At 44.0% G+C, this 26999-nt stretch overlaps 1 protein-coding gene across 8 annotated transcripts in view; it reads right to left on the reverse strand.

Annotated features, from left to right (window-relative positions):
• NTRK2 (neurotrophic receptor tyrosine kinase 2) overlaps positions 1–26999 on the reverse strand; it is a 180176-nt gene that overhangs the window by 48294 nt on the left and 104883 nt on the right. For 7 of the 8 annotated variants that reach the window (XM_053408872.1, XM_053408870.1, XM_053408871.1 and 4 more), the window contains one exon: positions 8845–9033. In XM_053408872.1, the coding sequence (XP_053264847.1) occupies positions 8845–9033 (189 nt within the window). The remainder of the gene's footprint in view (positions 1–8844; positions 9034–26999) is intronic. The other variant, XM_053408876.1, reaches the window with a different exon arrangement.

The raw sequence follows: 26999 nt of genomic DNA on the forward strand, positions 1-26999 counted from the left end.
TTTTCCCTCAAGTTATTTTCTGACAAACTTGCCGGAGGCAAGGAACGTAATGCAAGTAAGAACATTTGATTAATGACATGATCACTTGATAATGAATTGAAGCAAAGAGATGTTTGATTGATTTATGAATAATTCTAACTATGTGCTCGTCTTCTTACCAAAAGATTTATGAGAGATTTGAAAGGCAAAACTAAAAATTATACAAATGAATACATTAAGTTGAAGATTAAATGGATTCCCCCCTCCCCCACCACAGTCTGCTGTTATCTTTTGGGCTAACATTGGTTGTTCAGATAAAATTACAAATGGCCGAAGCACTCAAGTTGTATTAACTGATGGTAGAATAGTTTGATCTTTTAACATTTATGCATTGCACTGAACGCATTCCAAAGATGCTCTTTTGCACAAGAAAACTGGTGAGTGTGGACCCAAAGCACAAAGTGCAACCAGGCACAGGAATCTTCACATCTACCCAATACATTAAAAGCAGAGTCATGCCACTTTAAACAGTCATGGTTTCCCCTCAAAAATCTTGGGAAGTGCAATTTGTTAAAGGTGCTGAGAACTGTTAGGAGACCCCAATATGATTCTTAGAGTTCCCTGCAGAGAGGAGCTGATTGTCAATCAATTCCATGAACAGTAGATCTGGGAAAGGAACAGGAGTCTCCTAATACCTCTCTTGGCATGTTGTGAAGATGGGGCTAAATTGGACCCTCCAGTCCTTATTTTCCAGGGACAGTCCCAAATTTGCAGAAGCCGTCCCAGCTTCAGACTTGATCCCTGAATGTCCCACTTTTCCTTAAAAAGGAAAAGGTAAAGGACCCCTGACACTTAAGTCCAGTCGCAGATGACTCTGGGGTTGCGGCGCTCATCTCATGCCCGACCTGAAGAATTTGGAGCAAATGATTCAGCAGAGGAAACACAGCCCAGAATAACTAAGGAGATAGTACAAGAATACTTGGCTAGTCTAGATGTATTCAAGTCTCCAGGGCCAGATGAACTGCATCCAAGAGTATTAAAAGAACTGGCAGATGTGATTTCAGAACCACTGGCAGTCATCTTTGAGAATTCCTGGAGAACAGGCGAAGTCCCGGCAGACTGGAGGAGGGCAAATGTTGTCCCTATTTTCAAAAAGGGGAAAAGAGAGGACCCAAATAATTACCGCCCAGTCAGTCTGACATCAATACCAGGGAAGATTCTGGAGCAGATCATTAAGCAAACAGTCTGTGAGCACCTGGAAAGGAATGCTGTGATCACCAATAGTCAGCATGGATTTCTGAAAAATAAGTCATGTCAGACTAACCTGATCTCGTTTTTTGACAGAATTACAAGCCTGGTAGATGAAGGGAACGCAGTGGATGTAGCCTACCTTGATTTCAGCAAGGCATTTGACAAGGTGCCCCATGATATTCTTGTAAAGAAGCTGGTAAAATGCGGTCTTGACTATGCTACCACTCAGTGGATTTGTAACTGGCTGACTGACCGAACCCAAAGGGTGCTCATCAATGGTTCCTCTTCATCCTGGAGAAGAGTGACTAGTGGGGTGCCACAGGGTTCTGTCTTGGGCCCGGTCTTATTCAACATCTTTATCAACGACTTGGATGATGGACTCAAGGGCATCCTGATCAAATTTGCAGATGACACCAAACTGGGAGGGGTGGCTAACACCCCAGAGGACAGGAACACACTTCAAAACGACCTTGACAGATTAGAGAACTGGGCCAAAACAAACAAGATGAATTTTAACAGGGAGAAATGTAAAGTATTGCACTTGGGCAAAAAAAATGAGAGGCACAAATACAAGATGGGTGACACCTGGCTTGAGAGCACTACATGTGAAAAGGATCTAGGAGTCTTGGTTGACCACAAACTTGACATGAGCCAACAGTGTGACGCGGCAGCTAAAAAAGCCAATGCAATTCTGGGCTGCATCAATAGGAGTATAGCATCTAGATCAAGGGAAGTAATAGTGCCACTGTATTCTGCTCTGGTCAGACCTCACCTGGAGTACTGTGTCCAGTTCTGGGCACCACAGTTCAAGAAGGACATTGACAAACTGGAACGTGTCCAGAGGAGGGCAACCAAAATGGTCAAAGGCCTGGAAACGATGCCTTATGAGGAACGGCTAAGGGAGCTGGGCATGTTTAGCCTGGAGAAGAGGAGGTTAAGGGGTGATATGATAGCCATGTTCAAATATATAAAAGGATGTCACATAGAGGAGGGAGAAAGGTTGTTTTCTGCTGCTCCAGAGAAGCGGACACGGAGCAATGGATCCAAACTACAAGAAAGAAGATTCCACCTAAACATTAGGAAGAACTTCCTGACAGTAAGAGCTGTTCGACAGTGGAATTTGCTGCCAAGGAGTGTGGTGGAGTCTCCTTCTTTGGAGGTCTTTAAGCAGAGGCTTGACAACCATATGTCAGGAGTGCTCTGATGGTGTTTCCTGCTTGGCAGGGGGTTGGACTCGATGGCCCTTGTGGTCTCTTCCAACTCTATGATTCTATGATTCTATGATTCTATGATCTCGCTTTACTGGCCAAGGGAGCCGATGTTTGTCTGCAGGCAGTTTTTCCAGGTCATGTGGCCAGCATGACTAAGCCTCTTCTGGCTAAACCAGAGCAACGCATGGAAACGCCATTTACCTTCCTGCTGGAGCAGTACCTATTTATCGACTTGCACTTGACGTGCTTTCGAACTGCTAGGTTGGCAGGAGCAGGGACCGAGCAACGGGAGCTCACCCCGTCGCGGGGATTCGAACCGCCAACCTTCTGATCGGCAAGCCCTAGGTTCAGTGGTTTAGACTACAGCGCCACCCATGTTTCCTTAGGATGTCCTTCTTTTCATTGGAGAAATGGGAGGATATGGAGTTATGCGACCCTCCAAAGCCAAGGAGAAAAGTAACTATTCATCTTTTAGAAGACATCTGAAGGTAGCCCTCTGTAGGGAAGTTTCTTTTTAAAATGTTTAATGTTTTATTATGTTTTTATATATGTTGGAAGCTGTGGCAACCCAGTCAGATGGGTGGCCAATAAAAAATAAAATTACTACTAGTACGACTGCTATGGGATGGGATGTTCCTCTTTTCAACAGAGAAATGTTGGAGGGTGTGCTAAATTGGCTGTGCTCTAATGTGGAAATGTGGCCTTTGGCTAAAAAAGGTTCCAGACAACTATATCTTGCCAGCTTCAATGGCTAACATAATAGCTGTGTTCCCTCATTCCTCCACAGCGTCACTGAGTACATAAGGGGAATATGACTGAACTTGCTGCTCCTGCCGGTAATGCCTTTGTGCGCCTCAAGGCATACAAACAACACCCACATGTTCAGCTGAATGGGTGAAAGGGACTCCCATGTGCCAACAGGAGGAAGCAGTTGTTGGCACCTGTCTGACTCGAGAGGCAATGGAGTGTGCCTTCAAGGGTGAAGTCAAGCCACTGGAGAATCACAGCGCCTGCTGTGGCTGCGGAGACCGGCAACTTATAACTGTTGCCTCCTGCGTTGCTTTTGCTGCATTAGCAGCACTGAAGTGACCTCTCCAATGTACAAGCCTGGGCAGTGTGTCTGGAGGTCCTGATGTGGTCCAAAGGAAAGCAGAGTAATACTTGCTTGGATGCAGGAGTTTCTGAAAGTAGAGTGCAAGGCGCCTTTCAACCATCTGGATTTGTGTAGGGTTCACTGGCGGAGGAAGGCGGGTGCAGGGGATGCGGTGCGCACCGAGTGTCAGCCGTAAGGGTGGGTGACATCACCGCGCCACCCCACCCTATGCTCACTGTGCAGGTGGTGCCCCCCGGACGCTTGCTGCGTGGGCGGCGGGCTGATAGGGACAATGCTGCCGTGGGCAGCTAACAGTGCCCCTCCGACGCTCGCCGGGCAAGTGGCTAGGGACGCTTACCATGTGGGCCGCTAGCAGCACCCTCCCCCACTCTCTGCGCGGGCGGCAGGTGGCTAGGGATGCTCAACATGCAGGCAGCTAGCGGCGCTCCCCCACGTTCACCATGCGGGCGGCTAGCCCCGCCCCCCCACGCCGCTCCAGGTGCCAGGGCAGGTAGCTCTGCCCTGGTAGGGTTTACTCCTTAGCCTTTTCTTCTCCCAAAGATGTCCTGCAAGGCAGCAAGTAAGTATGCAGGATGTGCTGGGAATTCCATGCAATCCAGAACCGGGACCACACAGGGCTCTTGGCTGTATGGAAACCTGTATGTACACACAACTGAATGCATGCAAGGTCCCATTTCATGAATTCGGCTGAATGCATACGTCTTAGGGTGTGCTCAGAGGCTCATGCGGACATCAGGGGTGGGATCCGCCGGTGCCATCCTGCTCCCTCTCTGTGCATTAATTGAAATGTAGGAACAATCATCAGAATAGGACAATTTCCAGAACAAAATACATGGTAAATAATAAATGTAGTAGTAGCAACAGCGATAATGGCAATGGAAATTCTGGATTTCAGCCAGAGGGTAATTAATATATTTGACTCAGTGCATTCATCAAGGGGGACTGGAGATTTCATTTATTTGATAATATTGCCTGCTTACTTTTTGTATATGCACATTTAGCACTTGGTTCTACTCAAAGAGCAGGACTTCTTGCGACACTGGAGCTAATACTTGGATGAGCTGGCACCAGTGATCTCAATACTTTGAAATTTTCTTGGGAATAGATAAGAAGTCAATGAAAATTAACAGTAACTCAGTTCTTGATTTAAAATGGTAGAAGCCAGCCAAAGGAAAAACTTGGAACCAACTGATTTGAACTGATAATTCATAGCCAGCTGTGCTTAGGCTGGGGTGAAGGTAGGTTCTGAAAAAACTTTTTGACCACAAACTATTTTATATGTGTATGCTTGTTTGTTTGTTTGTGTGTGTGTGTGTACTAAACCAAGCCTCACATTTCTGGCAGATAGTTCAAACACTTGCAAGTAATTTCGTCCTTTCTGCATTAAGTATTGAGCTCTACTGCTTTGTTTGTCCCAACAGTAATGGCACTAAGAAGTTATATTTCACCTTTCTTTTGAGCACAGATCAAGAAAGGCAAATTGTCAGAACAGGCTTCAAAGAGCGGGAGAGTTCACTCCATTTGGAAGCAAACTAAAGCAACAAGGAGTTTGCAGAGAAATAGCAGGTGTTTGGTGATATCCGCTGCATGTTGGACAAAGGAATTATGCAGCGGGATCAGTTAAATTAATTGTGTTGGGCTCGAAACTTGTACAAGCAATATATCACACAAATAGTTGGGAGGCCAGTCTGGCTGGAAACTGGATGCTCAATGAGATAGTCCTTTGGCCAACCCAGCACAACAATTTCTAATGGCCGTGTAGTCCATGGGTCAGCAAACCTTTTCAGCAGGGGGCCAGTCCACTGCCCCTCAGACCTTGTGGGGGGCGGACTATATTTTTTTGGGGGAAATGAACGAATTCCTATACCCCACAAATAACCCAGAGATGCATTTTAAATAAAAGGACACATTCTACTCATGTAAAAACACGCTGATTCCTGGACCGTCTGCAGGCCAGATTTAGAAGGCGATTGGGCCGGATCCAGCCCTTAGTTTGCCTACCCATGATGTAGTCTTTGAGGACCAGAATCCCTTTGCAATTCTTCTCACTTAATGATATAATTTGCCCTTTTAATCCCCCCAATTCCCAATTTTTGGCTTGCTTTGGTTTAGGTGACAGAGGAGGTGTGAGGAGGTCAAGGAAACAAGTTAATGAGTATAAAGTTATAAAAAATGGATTTGTTTTTTTAAAATGAAGTACATTCTTTCCCCCAAAGAATTCTGGGCACTGTAGTTTGTTAAGGGTTGCTGGGAATTAAAACTCTGTGAGGAGTAAACTACAGGTGCCCAGAGTTCTTTGAGGGGAGAAATGTGCTTTGAACATGCTTTATAGTTATTGTGTGTATGCAACCTTAGTTCCTTTAGTTCATGTTAGCTGCCGGTAACCTTTCCCTGGACAAAGGTTCTTCTTCCACAGTACACGATCCAGTTCTGTTGCTTGAGCCATTTATATTTACCATATTAAGAGACCTTACTTCAGTGTGGTGGGCTCAATTAAATTACCTTCAGGTATATTTTATCGCTATTTTTGTGTAATATTAATGGCCATTCCCTGGTGAGTCTATTTGTGAAACATTTCCAACACTTTCTCCCCCACGCCCCATTTCAATTTTGAAATATTAGCAGCCAAGGCATCAGTCAGCAGTAACAGTATCAACAAAAGGGCAAAAGGACGATAAGGGGATATTGCATCTCTCGCCAGAATTTGTAAAACAAACACAGGGCCCTCCAAATAGCTGTATGAGCTGCTTTCAATCTTATGGGGTCTTCAAGAGTGAGAGTGTAATCTTTAAAAAATTAAACCACTGCCACCCATCCTAACACCTGCAGATTACTTCACTGCAATGCCATTTTAACAGTTATAATTGGAAATTATAGGTCATTCCAAGGTGAAATGCTGCTCCTTACACCACAAAGTTTTTGCACACAATGACCTCATATCAAAAATTGCCTTTCCATATTCAGAGCCTCCTTGTGAATTGCTACTCTTATCCATCTACAAGCAGGTAATACAGGGAAACCAGGTAGACATTCTTGATCTTGTTCACCAGCCCATAGAAAAATCTCAAGGAGACAGTTTAATCTGAAGGATAAACCAAAAGGGACAGAGCCCAGCAATGGAAATGAAAAATCCACCATACGTGAGATGGAGATTTACAGAGATATTTAAAAGAGAGACAAGTTAAAACCCTCCAGGTATAGAATGAATGGGGTTAGGAGCGCTCTGCAGACTTGAAAAGGAGCAGAGAGCTATTCTGAATCATGTCATGTTTAAGGTTTCAAGCACTGGGACAAAATCTCAAATTCTTTGCTGGTTCAACAATCATTCCTTCAAACTTTTGAAGCTAGAGGGTTCGGATGTACGGTGGTGCCTTGATTCTTGAACGTAATCCATTCCGGAAGTCAATTCAACTTCCGAAACATTCAAAAACCAAGGCATGGTTTCCAATTGGCTGCAGGAACTTCCTGCACTCAAAACGAAAAAACGTTTGAAAACTGGAACACTAACTTCTGAGTTTTCAGCATTCGCGAGCCGATTTTTTCATCAACTAAGCCGTTCGAGAACCAAGGTTCCACTGTATAGAACAAGCCTGCTCTTGGCAGGCTAAGATTACCACAGCAGCCAAGAGGTCAACTTTGAGCTCTTCCTTACCAACACAGCCTGCTAGCTATTTATATTTTAAATTTTAAAAGTTTTTTTTTTTTAGAGAATAGGCTGGCATCCTGAGTTTGTTGCCACTGTTGGGAGCACTGATAATAGGGGGGAGCAACTAATAATAGGGGGGAATTAAAATGATTCTCATAACAGTAATCTACTGTTATGTAGAAGGAGCGTCTCCACCCCCATCGTTCTGCCCAGACACTGAGGTCCACCACCGACGGCCTTCTGGTGGTTCCCTCACTGCGAGAAGCCAAGTTACAGGGAACCAGACAGAGGGCCTTCTCGGTAGTGGCACCCGCCCTGTGGAACACCCTCCCACCAGATGTCAAAGAGAAAAACAACTACCAGACTTTTAGGAGACATCTGAAGGCAGCCCTGTTTAGGGAAGCTTTTAATGTTTAATAAAAAATGTAAAGGTACCCCTGCCCGTACGGGCCAGTCGTGTCCGACTCTGGGGTTGCGCGCCCATCTCGCTTAAGAGGCCGGGGGCCAGCGCTGTCCAGAGACACTTCCGGGTCACGTGGCCAGCGTGACGAAGCTGCTCTGGTGAGCCTGCACCAGTGCAGCACACGGAAACGCCGTTTACCTTCCTGCTATACAGCGGTACCTATTTATCTACTTGCACTTAAGGGTGCTTTCGAACTGCTAGGTGGGCAGGAGCTGGGACCGAACGACGGGAGCTCACCCCGCCGCAGGGATTCGAACTGCCGACCATACGATCGGCAAGTCCTAGGCGCTGAGGTTTTACCCACAGCGTCACCCGCATCGCATGTGTTTAATAGACCATTGTATTTTGATATTTTGTTGGAAGCTGCCCAGAGTGGCTGGGGAAACCCAGCCAGATGGGCGGGGTACAAATAATAATTTTTGTTGTTGTTGTTGTTGTTGTTGTTGTTGTTGTTGTTGTTGTGATACAATCTACGGCCTCATTCTGCTTTTTATATATTGCTCCAATAATCAACAGAAAGGGTATTAGTGTATTTGCCTTGGCCACTGTGGCACAATGGTTAGAGTGTTGGACTATGGACTGGGAGACCAGGGTTCAAATCCCCTCTCAGCCATGAAGCTCACTATGTCACCATCTCTTAGCCTAATCTACCTCATAGGGTTCTTGTGGGGATGAACTGGGAAGGAAGAGAACCAGGTATACCACCTTAGATTCCTTGGAAGATAAAGGTGGTATATACATGTAATAAATAAAATAATAAAAACATACAAGAGAAACCATTAATTTAATCCAAACATCTCTAAACTTACCTGAAAACGAAACAAAAACATTTGCATTACAACTTGACCTTTGGCATTTTGCAGGTTTAGCTTATGCCTCCTTGACATGTATTTAAAATTGTACCAGATTTTGATCTTCAGAGCCTGACGGATTCAAATGCTTGGGGAAATCCACCTGTCCGCATTTCTCCCACCTCAAAAGCTCATTTAGGCTGCAGTCCTACTTGCACCATGAGAGAAAGCCCAACTGAACACACAATCTAAACGAAATTGATTATGAACCATAATCAAAATGAAAATGTTCAGGACTGCATTGTTAATTTGCTGTTTGGTTCTCATACACAGTTCAGGAGAGGAAAAAGCAGCGACTGAAAGACATATAAACAAACACCTGTACTTACACGTGTCGGGCTTGAGTTGACTATTTGTGATCCCAAAATACTGAGGGTTTTCAATTACGGGAATCTTTGTCATTCCAATAATTACTGCATCTGGTCCGCCCTCGGAAGAAGATGGAGTGTTACTTCCATTAGAGATGTGATGAAGAGGACTTGCTGAATCGTCGTCGTTGCTGATAACTGAAGAAGGACCTAAAGTTAGAAACAAAGATGTCCCTGTAACTTGACATAGTTTTCCCCTCCCTCTATCATTGCTCTGGTCCTCACTTACATACTGTAAGGTTTTGCACAGAGGATGCGGGGAAAAGAGCTTTAGACCAGGACACCCAGAGGCCTAGTCCCTTAACTTCTGCACCTCCAAGGCAGCAGACCTACCAAAGGTTGAGTTGTGGGGCCTGTTTGCCTACCATTGACCAGGCTGCTTGCCTCCGACCTCAACAGCTGCCGCTTCTGGAAGTTGACCTTTTGCACATCACTTGGGCTCTGATCCTGTTACCACTTTGGAAGCTGATCCACAGCAAACCGTGGCAATTATGTATAGGCGGTGCTGACTTTTAGAAGGCTCCGAAGACGGTTTCTCCTGCTGTTTTGCTCCAATTAAAACTCTCATTCTTTTCCATTTGGACGGCATTTTGTACTTTTCAATAAATCAAGTGCCCACTCATACAGCACATTAAACTTAGCTATATATGAGGAGCATATAAATGCAACAAATAAATGAATAATAAAACACAGCAAATGTATAGATGACGACTCATGTCCTAAGTGGGTCTCCTTGTAAGATACTGGTGACTATGTAAGCCATGGAATGTGGATGCAATGGAATGGATGGAGAAAAGCAGCTCATCAGCAGCTCAAATGCACCTTCTCCCAGAATGGCTTGCATGGTGAGGGAGGCGACAGCGCTAATTTGAGCTGCCTTATACCGAGTCTGGCTATCTCAGTTTCTGAGCACAATTCAAAGTGTTGGTGCTGACCTTTAAAGCCCTAAACGGCCTCGGTCCTGTATACCTGAAGGAGCGCCTCCACCCCCATCGTTCAGCCCGGATGCTGAGATCCAGCACCGAGGGCCTTCTGGCGGTTCCCTCATTGCGAGAAGTGAGGCTACAGGGAACCAGGCAGAGGGCCTTCTCGGTGGTGGCACCCGCCTTGTGGAACGCCCTCCCATCAGATGTCAGAGAGATAAACAACTACCTGACATTCAGAAGACATCTTAAGGCAGCCCTGTTCAGGGAAGTTTTTAATATGTAACACTGTACTGTTTTTAACACTTGATTGGGAGCTGCCCAGAGTGGCTGGGGAGACTCAGCCAGATGGGCGGGGTATAAATAATAAATTGTTGTTGTTGTTGTTGTTGTTGTTGTTGTTGTTGTTGTTATATCTCACTCAGCACCGTGTACTCTGGGAATGGGGAGCCTCAGGCCCTGAGGACAAATGCAACCACTGAGGTCACCCTCTCACTGGTCATCCCTCCTTCCCAGGCCATGACCACACATCCCTTTACTAGTTCCCCCTTTTGCTCACGTTGTATTGTAAAATCACCGTCCAATGCAAAGTACTCTAGAGGCTTTTCATAAATCAGAATTCATAAATCAGAAAGTTAATTCAATCCACTGACCATCTTGAATTCAGTTATATATGACACGGTGGTTCCTACCCCCTTAACTTCACTTTACCTGAAAAGCAATGACTTGCACCACAGTTACTATGGCCGCTGGCCACTACGCCAGGGGTGTAGTGGGAAATCTTGAAGCTGGAGTGTAGTGTTGTGAGAGTAAACGCCACTGCACTCCTCCTCTTACTTTGGACCCCAACTTAGAAAATACTTCGGGCTTCAACAAAAGTTCTTCATCCAGCCAAAACGCAACCTTTAGCACTTAATTAGAAATGCAAACAAGCTTGCAAACAAGTGTTAACATATCACCTGCTGTTGTGAACCAGGAAACCCATCAAATAACATGAAAGAAGTCTACAGCCATTGCTTGACGGTGTTCCTCGTCTTCTGACTTCCTCTATGCTACTCTGTTACAAACAAACTTGTAAATTTCATGATAGTCTCATTCTTTTGCCAGAACACTTCAGCAGATGACTTGGAACTGAAATTTGATTCTACTTATGGCCAAATATGTCTCCTTTCTGCTTCAGCGAAGACAACTGGAGTAGCATTTTGTTTTCTTTGCAATTGCTTGTTTCTATGGGTACCTTACACAAAATGTTGAGTTCCTTTTACTTGCTACTTTCCATCATATTAAAAGCTGAGGGGCTCCTCTGCAGAGCAACTTCCTGGCCCCACCTGGCTCTTCGAGGATGGGATTAGCTCTTAAAGGGCTAGGGCATACAATAACAACAGCTCTAGAAGAACCCACAAGCTCTCAGGGGAGTGCTGCACCACTGAGAACAGGCCATCTACCTAACTCCAGGACCTGGAAACCACCATCAACAGTGCCTCCATCTCACCAGGATTCATTCCCAGCCTCTTGACCCTCATCCAGTTCCAGTTATTACTGATTCCAGGCCCAGATCCAGTGCCTGAACAGCCTCTTCCAAATCAGATGAAAGGAGCGACAGAGCTGGGTGCCATCTGCATATTGATGACACTCTAAATCCCTGGATGATAGCTTCGACCAACTTCATGTAGATGTTAAAAAGCATGTGTCCTGCACAAATGCCAAGGAACTGAGCAGAAGACTCTCAGTGCTACTGTCCAGGATCAGTTCTGCAGGTACAAGAGGAGGTCCTGTAATATGGTGTCAGTACAGGAGGATACAATAGTTAATGGTATCTGGAGGCTCAGGGGACTTCAGTGGCTAGAAGCGTCTTTTACCAACTGCAGCTCATTTGACAGGGAAGGCCATTCCTGGCCCAGGAAAGCCTTACCACAGCAGTCCATGTGTTGCTTGCTTCAAGACTGTATTACTGCAATGCACTCTGTGTGGGGCTTTCCTCACACTTGTACCAGAAACTATAGTTAGTGCAGAATGCTGGAGCATGATTGCTGACAGGTGAGGCCCTGTGCTCAAGAGATCTGAAACATTGCCGATTTGCTGCTGGGCCAAGTTACTATTAGCATATAAAGCCCTTAACAACTTGGACCAATTCACTGTACTCTTTTAAGCACTTGCTAATAACATTCTGGTTTAGACAAGCCCACCCAGATGCTAAGAAAGCTGAGGTAATCTTGATCTGTTTTTAACTTGTTTTCTGTTCTTTCCTTTTTCTTCTTATTTACTTTAATTGACTATAATAATCTCAAAATCAGGAAAAAAGAAAGTTGAGGTAATCTTGATCTGTTTTAAAGTAGAGTTATCACTATTCTTTAATTATTCTTTATTAAATTTATATACCGCAGGGTTGTGATTTTTTCTTGATTTTACTGTCTTATCTTTTGTAAACTGCCTTGAGGTTTGTTTGTTTTTACAATCAAATGATGTATACATTTTATTAAATGATATCAAAAGCACAACGGGATCAAGAACCAACAGAGTTGCACTCCCTCATTTCGCTTATCTGATAAAGGTTATCAGTTAGGGTGGCCAAGGTCATTTCAGTGCCATCCATGATGCCAGAGTGAAATGGGTAGCTTCATCCAAGCATGCCTGAAACTGATCACCTGCCATCTCTCAATCCTCTTGCCCTGAGACATTTGAAAGTGGATCACAGCTATCTAGAATTTCAGAGTCCAGGGAGGGACTCTTGAGAAAGGGATGACTGCTGCACCATTTTTTTGGAAGAGAAGTATCAACCCACCCCATCTCAACCACTTCATATGGTCAAACCTTCCTGGCTAATATTTATTAGCCATGATAGGCAAGGGTCAACAGAACACACAGCACATGAGGCAGTATCCAGTGTTAGTTATATTTTATATTCAGAGTAGAACCAGTAGAATTAATGGACATGATTCACTTAGACCCAGAGTTCAACCAATGACATGGCTGGAACTAACTTAGTTGAATGTAACCTGTGATAATCCAGACCCCTGCCAGTATCCTGTCCATATCCTCAGGCCGCAACAAGTGAAACTGATCCCACAAACCAATATTAGACAGTGCTCTGAAAACCTTCACCTGACCTACATTAATGCCACACAAACAGCCATAACAGAAAACAATAAAACAAAAACTGCCATCATATTTTAATATCCTAAAAGAAGATAATAAAATACTCCAGACAAAACTGTGGCAATGAATGAGCTTAGTGCAAGTGTTCTGATTTTGCAATGCCTACTTTTTTTCCCTTTTGTCCTCTATTTGTTATGTAATTAACAGATGGCAAATCTCTGTGTGTCAGGAGACAGCTAAATTTACACCTCTTTAAATACCTTGTTTGTCAGCTCCCTTGATAAATGTGAGTAAACTGGCGTACAAACTGTTTTAATGCTTGCTTATCTGACAGACTAGCTATTAGATGAAAAGCTGCATCCCATTTCCTTAATGCACTGCCAAATTTACACCACAGTCAAAGGCTATGCTATAGAGCCAACACTTAATTGAACAACCAAATGTATGCGTGAGGTTTCAAGAATGCAAAACAATTTTCAGAAGGGAATTTAAAAACACTCACTTCGAATTGGAAGTAGCTTTCACTGTTCCATCAACTCTCCCATACGCACAGTGTGTGAACTTTGAGGCAAAGGGTAATTTTCCACCCAAATGCTGAAATTCTGCTGCATCTGGTTCAAACGGGGTCAGCTAATTACTTGTCAGAAGCAGAAGGAACCTTTTGATAACACCTATTATTGATGTTGTTTTCACAAATCCAGCTTTGGCTTACAACCAAAAGTTGGAAAAGTACATTTTTAAAAAAATATGGCTAGAAATGCAGGTCACTAATAGCTAATAGTAACCACATATGGAGTTCCGCTTGATGTTCCCAGCTGAATTCATGTGAAGATTATTATTTTTCTTATTTTTTAAAGTTGGAAACTAAAAACAGATAAGAAACAGCAATCTGCCTAGGAAAGAGAGAACACAGGAGAAATACTTCCTGCCCTAGCTTTCCGTCCTTCCTTCTTATATCTGATGTACATTCTGAGTTGTATGAAGTTGTACGTGAATCATTTCCAATACAGAGTCTAGCCTGGAGATTTGGAAAAGTACCGTATTTCTCCATGTATAAGACTAGGTTCCCCCCTAAAAATAATGTCCAAAATTAGGGGCGTCTTATACACTGATACATCTCCCCCCAGTTTCTTAAATCTGAGTCCCCAAAAATGTCTTATACATGGGGACATCTTATAGATGTAAAAATACGGTAGTTATCCATGTTTCTTATGTAGGTCCCCCCCCCTCAAAAAATGCATAGATTGCGACTGGCCCTACTGGGGTGTGTCAACGTTCTGGTGGAGGAACCGTTTCCTGCTGCACACACCGTGGAAGTGCCAGAAGCCACCACACCATCCTCTGCCCCTCCCACAAGAGCCTCACTCCCTCACAAAATGTCCACTGGCGTACATTTCCACAGAGAACTCTCACTCCAGGAAGCCATCTGTAGTGTCATGCAATAATAGCAGAGTACTTTACTTGCCCACTCAAAACATCTGAAAGTCCACGCTTCCCAGTTGCTATTGCACCCAATAAATCTGATATCGGAGACCCAGCCTGACTGAATTCCATTGCTGTTACCGCTCCCACCTCTTGCCCAACAAATGCTGGGGCAACTTAAGAAACTAGACTGTGAAGGCTGCATCAATGTCTCTGAAATATTAGAGCAATAAAAGACTTCATTCTTTGCCAAAATGAGTAATACGTTGGGCAGTGGTTGTTTTTATATTTATAGCTTTACTTATTGTTTGGAGTAAGTAGGTCTTATAGAAGCTGGGTCTACTTCAGAGTTAGCCAACATGCTGCCTTCCAGATTTTGTAGATTCCAGTGCTGGAGACAGCAGGCCTGTGTGTGCCAATTGGGGGGGGGGATCGCAAGAGGCCAGAGTGCTCTGGCCCTCAGGTCCTGTTCACAGGCTTCCCACTGGCAGCTGGGTGGCCACTATGAGAACAGGATAATGGGCCTTTGGTCTGATCCAGCAGGGCTGTTATGTAATCCCTATTGGTCCCAGCCAGTGGGGCCATTGGTCAAGGATGATGGAAGTTGCCATCTGGAGAAAATCCTATTGCTTACACCTGTTCTACTTCTGATTCTGGAAATGGCATGCAACACATCCTAAGTACTTATCCTCTTCTCTAGTTCTTTCTACCCTACACCATAAATTCATGTGTGCCTCCCATATTCACTTTTCTCTCAACACCCTTGCAACAGGATCCTTCTCATTCTTCCCTTAGGAGGTTGGATTCTCTGACTTTCTACAACTCTTCCAGAGACTACAAGAGCCTCCCTCTCTCTCTCTCTCTCTCTCTCTCTCTCTCTCTCTCTCCCTCTCCCTCTCCCTCTCCCCCCCCTCTCTCTCTTGTATTCCTATATGTTTAAGCCAGGCATTGCCATACTTGGCCCGCCAGCTGTTTTGGGACTATAGTTCCCATCATCCCTGACCACTGGTCCTGTTAGCTAGGGATGATGGGAGTTGTAGTCCCAAAACAGCTGGAGGGCCAAGTTTGGCCATGCCTGGTTTAAGCCATTAACAGGATACAGCAGAAAAACTTGCACACAGCCACAACAGTCAAATGGCGAGACCTGTGTTTGAAAGGTTATCCTTAGGCTACATATTGTAGCCAGATTTTCTCTAGAATGCTGTACCTTAAAGGTAGATTCTCATGTTTGCTTTCTGTTTCTATTGCACATATGGTTTTTCCAGTTAGTTTTTTTTCTTTATGGTGTTGCAGGGTGTGTTTTTGGATGACACACCTAGAAATGTAGTACCTTCCAAAGCAGGCCTGCTGGTTGTCCTTTTTTGAGTGGTGTGATACTTCTGTGGGTGTCACTGACAATGCTGAGATACAGTTCCTTTGCTTTCAAAAAGGAAAAAGAGGGAACCCAATGAACTTTGGAATTTTTCATCCATGCTTGTCCACAGCATCTGTGGAGACAACAGTGGGGTAGGCCTTCGTGCCTTGCTTGCAAACAACATAAGGAGGTCCGTCAGCAAGTGCTGTCTGGTGGGTCCTGTACTACATTGACAAGTGCACCCCCCAGTCTTAATTTTCCAGAACGCCATGAAACATAACAACAATGGGTGCTCTCAGGCCCCGTCAGGTATTTAAAATGGCAGCTTTCCTGATCTGGTGCAACAGGACCATAGCAGACATTGGCACTGGTTGTCTTCACTAGGCCCCAAAGGACTACGTGAAGAGGCCAGGTCAGTTTGTGGGCTTCCCACAGGTATCCGGCTGGGAATTGTTAGAAACAGAGGGAATCTGTGCCAATTTACTCTTCATTTCTAATACCCTGTTCTACTTACAAAAGCTGACTGGACTGGCAGTGGAATCTTACTTCAACACTTGTGATGGGACAGGTCGGCTTAGGGGAGGCCAAACCACACAAACAGCTTTAACCCCCCCTCCCCAAAATCTTGCGCTGTTCTCTGCACCAAAACATTTGTCATCTGAAGTGGCTGCCTCACTCTGCCTAATGGTAGGGCAGGCCTCATGTACTGGGCTTTAGTCACACCATCATTCCTTATCCTTGGCCTCCAGCTCTTTTCCTACTGCGTATAATTGTGCTGCTGGCTTTGGTGTCCTTAGCTTTGGCAGCGCCCCTGAGTTTTGACTGCCACTGTAAGCACATGACCTCCTCAGCTTATGGGAAGAAGCTCCAGCTCCTGGATGTTACACAGGAAATTTGCAGCATGCTCAAGCAAGAATACTGGTGTGCCATGCGCCCAACCCTATGGCCTCATCTACTGGGGGAGAAAATTGTAGGGTCATGCTGGAGCTCACAACGTATTTCCCCCAGGAACAACTTGAATAAAACATTCCCCATCTATTTGTACCTATATTTAACTTAATAAATCTTGTTTGACTTCTTCAGAGGGCTGATCTCACTTTCCCTCCATTCAAGCATTCTGGGTAGCCTGCCTATTTCAGCGACATCTGCAATGTAGTATGTGGAGGATTTCCTCCTGATCTTTGACAGGAATGGGCTGGCTGCCTATGCAATAAAGTTCAAGTTCAAGAACCAACTTGCAGGTTTTCACTCCCCCTTGGCTGAATGGGATCAAAGCTCAAGGTCACAGTTCATGAAATGAAACACTTCTTTATGCAGCCTTCATTCCACCTATCAGGCCATTGTCATGTTACACCTTTTTTGGTTGACAGGGAAATATATTTCTCTAAGGCCTGAAGAGAACGGCAATGGGTTACCTTGTAGTTCGACTTTGATGAAGAGGAAATGCATTGAAGTGACATTTTTAGTTTTAAGACAACGTTGGCAATAAGTCATAGCAAGGGCAGAGAAACAGTTGCATTCTGGTTCATTCTAAATAATCAACAACTGCGTCAAAGGGTTACTCTTGCTAATTTAAATAGAACTTTAAACACACCTTTCAGAAACAGATCCTGCATAATAAATGTTTATGTCAAACACGCCAGTTCCCTAGAGAATGATGAAATAAGCAATTTCCCGATTGAAATGAATATATACTCCTTTCAGCTATTTGTATTTTATTATAGCTCTGCTATCAAAAGTGCTCACGGCTGCAAGTTTGATCCAGAAACCATTTTATAATGGCAACCAATGTTAGTGGCCTGTTTGCTTACAATGAACTCTCCACGTGAGATCAGACTGTTGTGACTCTATGCTCACTTCAGACCATTGGAAGCGCTCTTAGACCACCAGCTGTGAGATTTGAGACAGGGGAAAGACATTCCCAGGCCTATAGGGAGATGCCAAGAATTGAACCTTATTAGTCCTAAATGGAAGGTAAGCGAAACACTGGTTGCTGATAGAATCAGACGTTCCTGATTGCCCTTCTGTTCATACAATGGTTTTTTCTGTAATCAGGTGAAATAAAGGAAAAGGTAAAGGTACCCCTGACCATTAGGTCCAGTCGCGGACGACTCTGGGGTTGTACACTCATCTTGCTCTATAGGCCGAGGGAGCCAGCAGGACTAAGCCACTTCTGGCGAACCAGAGCAGAGCACGGAAATGCCGTTTACCTTCCCACCAGAGCGGTACCTATTTATCTACTTGCACTGGCGTGCTTTCGAACTGCTAGGTGGGCAGGAGCTGGGACCAAGCAATAGGAGCTCACCCCATCGCGGGGATTCGAACCGCTGACCTTCTGATCGGCAAGCCTTAAGCTCTGTGGTTTAGACCACAGCGCTACCCGCATCCCTAAATCAGGTGGAAATACACAAGCCCAAATTAGAGGAGTGGCATTTCAAATGTGCCTGCCTGCATCATTCTTCCTTATCCTCCTTAAAACACATACATCCTCTTTTGAGAGTGGAGAGTATAAATCAGTGAATGATAAAGAATTGTACAGGGACACACAGACAGCAGTCGGGTGTGTCTCTTGCTTGTGTATGGTACTTGGGCAATCTTGGCTGTGAGTCCTGGAAGACCTGCTCTGCAGGCCTTTCCCACTTGGGCTGGGACGGTGGGACTCTGACTAATTCCAGCTACAGAAGCCGAGGCTGCTGAACAGACCCTTTAGCTGAGGCATTCTTTAGGGGAGTTGTTGGGTGGGTGGGGATTATTGTTGTTTTTGCATTTTTATTTTGGAAATTATGATTTATGTGGAAATTATTCAATTTGGTTGTATATGCTTTGATGTTTTGTTTACTGTTTATGACTACTTTTGTTTGTAGTTATGCATTTTTTTATTGTTGCAAGCAGCCTTGATCATTGTTTTAACTTTGGAAAGGGGGCATACTAATAAAATGATGGATTGACTGGGCACAGTGGTGCAATTAGGTAATTTTAGAGAGGGACTTTATGGTCTTATGCCCCACCCCCTTCAACACCTTTAGTTCAGAGCTTTCCAAACTGTGTCTCCTGGTATGTCCCACAGAGGACCCTAAGGTCCATGAATAACAATAGCTTAAGGGTCCCAGGCCCTAAGGAAGCCAGACTATCCTCCACCAGGGCCAGGGCTTTTTCAGTGACGGCTCCGACCTGGTGGAATGCTCTCTCCCACGAGACTAGGGCCCTGCAGGACTTGATCTCCTTCTGCAGGGCCTGTAAGACAGAACTATTCCACCTAATTCAATCAGAATTAGGCTGATCCTCTATTCCCTTTTCCCTTTCCTCTTCCATGAAGAAACCCGTTCTGGGTCCCCACATTTAAATTCTTATTCACGCACCTCCTTGCTGCCCCTAGTAGCACCAACTTGGCCAGTTAGCCCTGGTGATCATTCAATGTCTTCTGTCTGGGTCCCCCCCCCCAAAAAAATGACCCCTGCATTTTAGAATTTTATTGATATTGATGCTGCATTTTATGTTGTATTCTATGCTGTTTTATGCTGTTTTTAAGTCGTATTTTAATAAATGTTTTATATTCGCTGTTAGCCTCCCTGAGCCCGATTTTTAAACTGGGAAGAGTGAGGTATAAATAAAAAATTATTATTATTATTTAATTATTAACACATTAGTGTGTTGGCTGCAGTGTGCAGGTGTGTCGTGCGAATCCTATCCACACTCCTGGAAAGGGGTTAGTTTAACCTCCGGTTTGCTAGCAAAACCGAACTACCATGTCACGAAATGATGCATGTCTAAAAAGTGTGTCACCAATGTGAAAAGTTTGGATGTGGTAAGGTGACCCTGCAGCACTGAGGGCTCTTCTACTCATTCAGCTAAGTGGATCTGTAACAGTGAACCATCCAGACTTTCCTAACAGCCTGATCCTGTGCATGTTTACTCAGAAGCAACTCCCACTTAGTTCAGTTGGACTTCCTCTAAAATAAATGTGAATGAGATTAGATTATTAACTTGTAGCCTCATTATACATAACAAGTCCATGTGAAAGCCCTCTTTAATTGTTACGCACATAGAGGACCCTGGTGGGCAGTAGCTACTCATGTGTAGAGGTTCCTCTTCAGAGATCTCTCTGCAAATATAGGGGGCAGGCCAAGCTGTTCTGAGCAACCTCCCCTCCACTGTGCATGAGTGCTCTCCAGACCAGTAAAGCATGAAGTCTTGAAATAATCAGCGCATGATTTTTAGCAAATGACGTTTTCAGCCATTTCTGTCCTGGAGAGACAATAGTTCATTTATACAACTGCAGATTAATGTTCTGCTGTTAAGAATGAGTTAAAGTAATACATCTTCCTTAGTCCAATGCCGTGCAAAGAGGGAAATGATGGATCTTTGGTCTCTTATATTACAAAGAGCAACAGTTTCATGTCTACATCATGTTTAATTGAAAATCTATGAAAATCCATTCCTCATTTTTAACCCTTGAGAAATTAATGCAAGATCAAATCTTGAAAACTCCTTGGTTCATGCTGAGACAAAACTATCAGTGGGAGTTTTGCCAGAGTAGGTATTAAGGACTTGCATGACTTGGCCCACAGTATCAGAGAAATATGAGCTATTAGCTCAATTCATCTATGTCTAAAGTACATTGCTCAAGCCCTAACATTCTGCTAGAGCCTGGCTTTGCCAGACTGTTTGGCACAACCACTAGGGCTTAGCAGCTGTTACAGATTTGTGAGGACGGCAGGACTGAGTTCTTTCTAACAGTTCTAAGGAACAAATGAAATGCCTTCTGGTCAACGTGCCCACAGCATTTGCCTCCTCACAAACCCAAAAGACAAATCGTAACGTAAACCAAAGAAAAGATTTATAGTACACAACCTACAAGATGGCTTACCCCTCCAGATGAATTTTTTGAAGAACTGGGGACCTAACACCTGACATTTCACAGGATCTACCTTTCTACTTCTCCCCACCCCCTTCAAGAAGAACATAAAAAGAGACCGAATGGATCATGCCAAAGGCCCATTTAGTCCATCCTTCTGTCCTCACAGTGGCCGACCTGATGCCTGTGGGAAGCCCAAAAGCAGCACTGAATACAACAGAACTCTCCCCATCCTTTCAGCTCAGCAGGTTAGGAATTGAGCATTTTTTAGAGCATGATTCTATGCATGTCTACCCAGCACAAAGTTCTACTAACCTTATTATGTAATATTTGTCAACATAACCTACTTCCTAGATGGGGTGTGGGGGAAGAAGAGTCATGGAGGCTGCACTGAATTTTGAAGAGGGGATAGGATACAAACAAATAAAATGGATGAAGTTCCTGAAACAGAAAAGTCCCTTTGGCTTAGGAGTGAAATAAAATTAGCTGAGGTTTCAGCCCCATACTCATTTGCGTAGGTAAGCCCCACTGAACTCAATGGGGGTATGTAGCTATAGGATTGTGCTGTTCAGACTTTTAGATCCTAGCTAAGTATTAAAAGCCAAAGTCTATAAGATGTCTCAAATTCAGAAAGTCTTTTAATTTTGCATTCTGTAGTACTTAAAAAAACAAAACTGGAGCATGAAACTTCTTCAGAGGTCAGGACAGGAAAAACTATTAGCCATATAAATAAGAAAACTTACCAAGCAACACTTTCTATTATCATGGTGAATGTGTAGCTTTATCTCTCCACTTATAAATAATGAAAAGCTGGCATCCACTTTGACATAAAAAAAATCTCTACGTGACCTTTTCTACAGAAAGTTGTTGTAGTGGTAATAGAATTATTATTATAGGAGTTTTGTTAATCCCTTTTTTTTTTTTTGCAAACAAAGGGTAGACTCAGGCTGCATTAACACAAGCAACAAATGCCTTCAGTAATGCACACAAACAGCAAAGAGTATTTCACTTGAATAAAGACATAAGAGGACTTGTGGAGCAGGTGCATTTGAGAAATGCTCTAGGAATCCGCAAAAGAATGGCTGTGGATTTATATATATTGTATTTATATTTGTGTTAGGTTAGAGCAACAGAAGGTTAAACACCTGCATTTTCTTCTGGGGCTTTAAATATATGATATATATTGCGAAAACAAGGTAATGGAAAAAGTATTTTGCACATGGCTGATCATGGATAACTACATTTTCTTTGAAATATTACGTGAATTTCGTGTTTAGGCTAGAGAAGAAACAGAAACCACTGCTCAGTCATCAGTCCATTACTTTTGCAATCCAGGCCAATGCCTTCCACACTATTTGTTCCTATATATACTGTATTTTTCGCTCTATAGGACGCACCAGACGATAGGACGCACCTAGTTTGGGGGGGAGGAAACAAGAAAAAAACAATTCTGAATCCCAGAAGCCAGAACAGCAAGAGGGATCTGGCTTCTTTAAAGCCCTATACGGCCTAGGACCCTCGTACCTACGGGACCGCCTCTCCTGGTATGCCCCACAGAGAAACTTACGGTCTTCAAATAAAAACATCTTGAAGGTCCCAGGCCACAGAGAAGTTAGGCTGGCCTCAACTAGAGCCAGGGCTTTTTCGGCTGTGGCTCCGACCTGGTGGAACACTCTGTCACAAGAGACTAGTGCCCTGCGGGACTTGACATCTTTCCGCAGGGCCTGCAAGACAGAGCTGTTCCGCCAGGCCTTTGGCCAGGGCACAGCCTGACTCCCTCCCTCGGCAATCTTCGCGGAGCTCTGGCCCAATGGTGGCCAGTGGCTTGAATTTAATTAATTTTATAATGAATGATTTTAGAGTGTTGTTTGTGTTGTACTTTTGTATTGTTTTATTGTTGTTAGCCGCCCTGAGCCCAGCTTCGGCTGGGGAGGGCGGGATATAAATAAAATTTATTATTATTATTATTATTCTGGGATAGCCGCTGGGATAGATGGTCTAGCTTTGCACGAAGCCTCCGCAGGGCACAGAGAGCCTTCATCCCGCTGCCCTGCGGAGGCTTTGCGCCGCTAACCCTGAAGCTAGAACAGCGAGATGGAGTGTTGCGCAGTGAGACGGAGCACTGCGCAGCGCTCCGTATTGCTGTTCTGGCATCTGGGACAGCCCGTGAAGCCTCCGGAGGGCAGCAGGATGACGGCACCCCGCTGCCCTGTGGAGGCTTTGCGCCGCTAACCCTGAAGCCTTTGGGTGCGCACCGACCCCTCTCGCTCTCCAGGCTTCAGCGAAAGCAACACGTAGCCTCCGGAGCACAGAGGGAGCGCTCCCTCTGCGCTTTGGAGGCTTTGTGTTGCTTTCGCTGAAGCCAAGGAGCCTGCATTCACTCCAGAGGACGCACACACATTTCCCCTTAATTTTTGGAGGGGAAAAAGTGCGTCCTATAGAGCGAAAAATACAGTGTGTGTGTGTGTGTGTGCGTGTCCAGCATATCATAAAATTTCAGTGCGGTGAACGTTATTAAAACCAATAATTGATTGGCTATTTAAACAGCTGCAAAGACAAAAATCTTCAAGAGATACCTTGAAGTGACTGGCACATGGAGGAGCCCCTACCAAGGTCCCTACCCTGGCCGTAAGTGCACTGTCAATAAAATCCTGGCTCTATTTTTTCCTCAATGCTGCCTCCTCATTGGCCCAGAGGAGGGTGAGGAATGACAGCAGCAAAGGGCAGCCACTGCTTGCTTCCTCACAAGCAGCTAGAACAATAGTAATGAGAAAGATGAAGGCAGATGGCCCAGCATATGGTGCCCCAAAGCTCCTAAACTCTGTAGCTAACCCTGGGATGTACGAGACCCAGCTCTCTGTTACCGTCGCACTCTTGACACTTGTGAACATTTCTTCTGGCATCTAAAGATATAAAGTGGAACTGACTTCATTAAGCAGACGTTAGAAAAAATTGGCCATTTAAAAGGAATGAAAGAATGTTTAACACAGAATGGGGGAGATACAGGGATTATCTAAAAAAAAATATTGTAAACAATTAAACACACTAGCTAGCAGGATTAATTTAAAACCAAGCAGTTAAAAGGTGACTTTGGAAGAAATATAGAGAGTAACAAATAAAAGGAGTTAAGGGGGGATTGCAGTTTTGAAAATGTTTTTTACAAAAAACCAAGGAAGGGGAGGAGGGAAGTCAAAACAAGTATGTATGTAAATATAATTGATGATGATTACTGTTAAATTGAACACTGAAAAATAATATGTATAAAAATAAAATAAAAGGAATGGATCTGGAAGTGGATGATCTAGAATGCCAGGGCACGGAAGTTGTATTAATCCAAAACTATATATGTGCAACTATATATGTGCAAATGGAATAAAATCTCCTATCCCCATTCCCTTACATGAAGAGTATAGTTCCAGATTCCCATCTCTTTGTGTATTGAAATAAAATGGGGAATACATTATGGAAAAATGAACTCATATGTGCATCAGAGCCAGTGCACTCTCACAAGGGATCGTTGAATCTGGATTAGACCAGGCATGGCAAACTCGGCCCTCCAGATGTTTTGGGACTACAACTCCCATCATCCCTATCTAACAGGACCAGAGGTCAGGGATGATGGGAATTGTAGTCCCAAAAACATCTGGAGGGCTGAGTTTGCCTATCCCTGGATTAGAGTATATACAAGTGCTCTTACTAGAAGGAGTCCTTTGCCCAGAAGGGCAAGGAAGAGCCAGTCTGGAAAATTGTAGAAACCAAACATTTTGCAGAAAGTATTAATCAAATACATTGCTGCTATACCCAAGGTTGCAGGGTGAATCCAGGAATATTCTGCCAGTATGGAATTATCATAAATGAACATAGGAGCATGGACATGGGCCTATCCATGGTGAAGAAACCCTGACATGGAAGCTTGTGATTCTTAAATTGGCCTAATTTCTTTTTTTTTTAAAGATATTTATTGAGTTTTTCCACCTTTATACATTAAAAAATAAAAAAAATAAAAAACAAAAAAGTTAAAAACACATAAAGTTTACAATCCTTATTTTCAATAACATATTTCCCTGACTTCCCCACACCTCCCCTTCTTATATTCCAATTCAAATTGTTAATTCAACAAGTTCTTGTCCCCAATTTTTGACCTTTTAATATTTAATTCATTTTAGAAAAACCAATTTTAACTTATAAACATCAGTATTTAAACATCAGTGCTCATTCTTAAAACTTTTTTCTAAAGTCGACCCAAATTCCCTTCCACGAATTCCCCAATTTTCATACTAATAACAAAACAAAATAGAAAAAACAGATTATAATTATGCACCCTTTGGATTCCCAAACCCCACCCCCCCTTTCCCGGTTTCAATCCCCAACAAATGTCCATCAGTCTTAGTCTACTATCAGCCTGGAGACCTCACGTCCGAGGCTCTTAATTCTCTCTCAATTCCTCTCTGCCGGTTTTTTTGGTAGTCCTTAATATTAAACCCCAGATCTCGGAGAAGCTCTGTCCCGATAGGGTCCATATTTCTTCCAGCCAGACCTCCATACTTAAAAGTGGAGCCCGAATCTTGTTTCTTACTCCTTTTAAGTCCAAATGTCCCAAAAGCTCCAACTTTCACCTTAATCAAATTTGTAATCCATAGGTCTTCAGATCTCCACATAAGGAGATCTCTCCATTCTTCAATCTTCAATTCAAAACAGATTTTCATCATCCAGTACTTATTTTCCTTTGTAGCCATCATGTCAGGCCTCTGGCTCTCCTTTGTCATCTGCAACATTACATCTCCTCCTTCCTTTTCCTCAGAAACAACATATATCTCTTTCTCCACACTCTCAAATCTCTCAAGTTTCTCTTCTTGTCCAGCTGCATGGACTTCATGAGTCAAGTCCTTATCAAATTCAATGAATTTGTTTACTGTTAAGTCCAGAGTTGCAACATTTGTAGCCAAAACATCAATTTGGCCTTGTAACTTTCCCAAGAGAAGAAACACTCTGTCCAATTTAGCTTGAATTTTTCCTCCTTCAGCCATTCTTGTAATGTCCCAAAATCCCCTCTAGAGGGATTTTGGTTACTTTATCTTCCTTCCAGTTCAAATCCAAAAATCAAGTTAGTTTGTATCAGTTCTTCCTTGTTTTCAACAAAATATAACCAAATTGTAGCAAATATATCCAGCAGAGACAGCAGAAACAAAGTTCTCTTTTTCCTTCTTGACAGCTAATTTGACAGCTGTCAAACTCTTCTATATCTCCTCAACAGGCTCTCTCGCGGATCACTCCCGGGTCCGGGGGGGGGTGGCACTTCAGCTCTCAAAATTAGCTCTTATCCTCCAGTGAAATTACTTATACTGCCAAATCGTGAAATTAATGTCTTTTACCCAATAAAGAAGAAGAAATTCTCTCGACCTTAGTTAGCTAGTCCTTGCTTTAGATTATTTATAAGACAGGGAGACAGACTTCCTGTTTGCGCCTTCCCCGATCGTGCCTGATTCAAAAAAATTTTTTCTTTACAAATCCAATTTCCGTATTACTCACGGGTTGTTGCTTTTAGATCCAATTGTTCACAAGAAGAAGTCAGCGCTCTCCGACCATGGCATGCGGCTTCACTCCGCAGGAGAAGCAGTCGACTCTCAGCACCGCGCCGCTCACCCCGTCCCCCATTCCGAAGCCTTTAAAAAGGCTCCTTCGCGGGTCGGGGGGGCGCAAATGGTGCCCGCCGAGTCACCAGGTTCACAGGCTTCAGCGCCTGTGATTTCTGAGGGTCCCTGCCTCGCCGCAGCGGCAAGACCCAGATCCTGCGGAGCCGATTCCCTCCGGAGCTCGGAGGGAATCCGCCATTAGCCGATGGCGCTAACCTGAAAGTCCCCAATTTGGCCTAATTTCTTTTGGATGGTGAGACAGTCTAGAAATGTGTTTCCAATAACAGCACATTCCACACAAGAACATTCCACACACAAGAGTGAGCTGCATATTAAATAGAGAGTCATACCTCGAGTTGAATGTGCTTCGGGTTGAGCGTGTTCGAGTTGCGCTCTGCGGCAACCCGGAAGTATCGGAGCATGTTACTTCCAGGTTTCGCCACTCGCGCATGCGCAAATGCTCAAAATGACATCACGCGCATGCGCTGAAGCGGCGAAACGCAACCCGCGCATGTGCAGACACGCTGTCGCATCTTGCATTCCATTCGGAATGTGAACGGGGCTCTGGAACGGATCCCGTTTGCATCCCGAGGTACCACTGTACCATGCAACACCATCAGCTATCATGTCTGTTTCAAGAAAAAAATAGTTGTCCCCTACGGCCAAATTAGGATGATTGCTAAGATGCTGAGGAGACTTCTGTCTTCCCAGAATGAAAAAAAAAATGACTGCACATTTTGCAAACACAAACAGCTTAGATTGTAAAAATCTGCATCTGCCAAGTTAGCAGAACTAGAATATTCAAAACCATGGGAAAAACATGACATGACTGT

Source organism: Podarcis raffonei, chromosome 11 (assembly GCF_027172205.1).
Source record: "Podarcis raffonei isolate rPodRaf1 chromosome 11, rPodRaf1.pri, whole genome shotgun sequence".
NCBI lineage: Eukaryota > Metazoa > Chordata > Lepidosauria > Squamata > Lacertidae > Podarcis > Podarcis raffonei.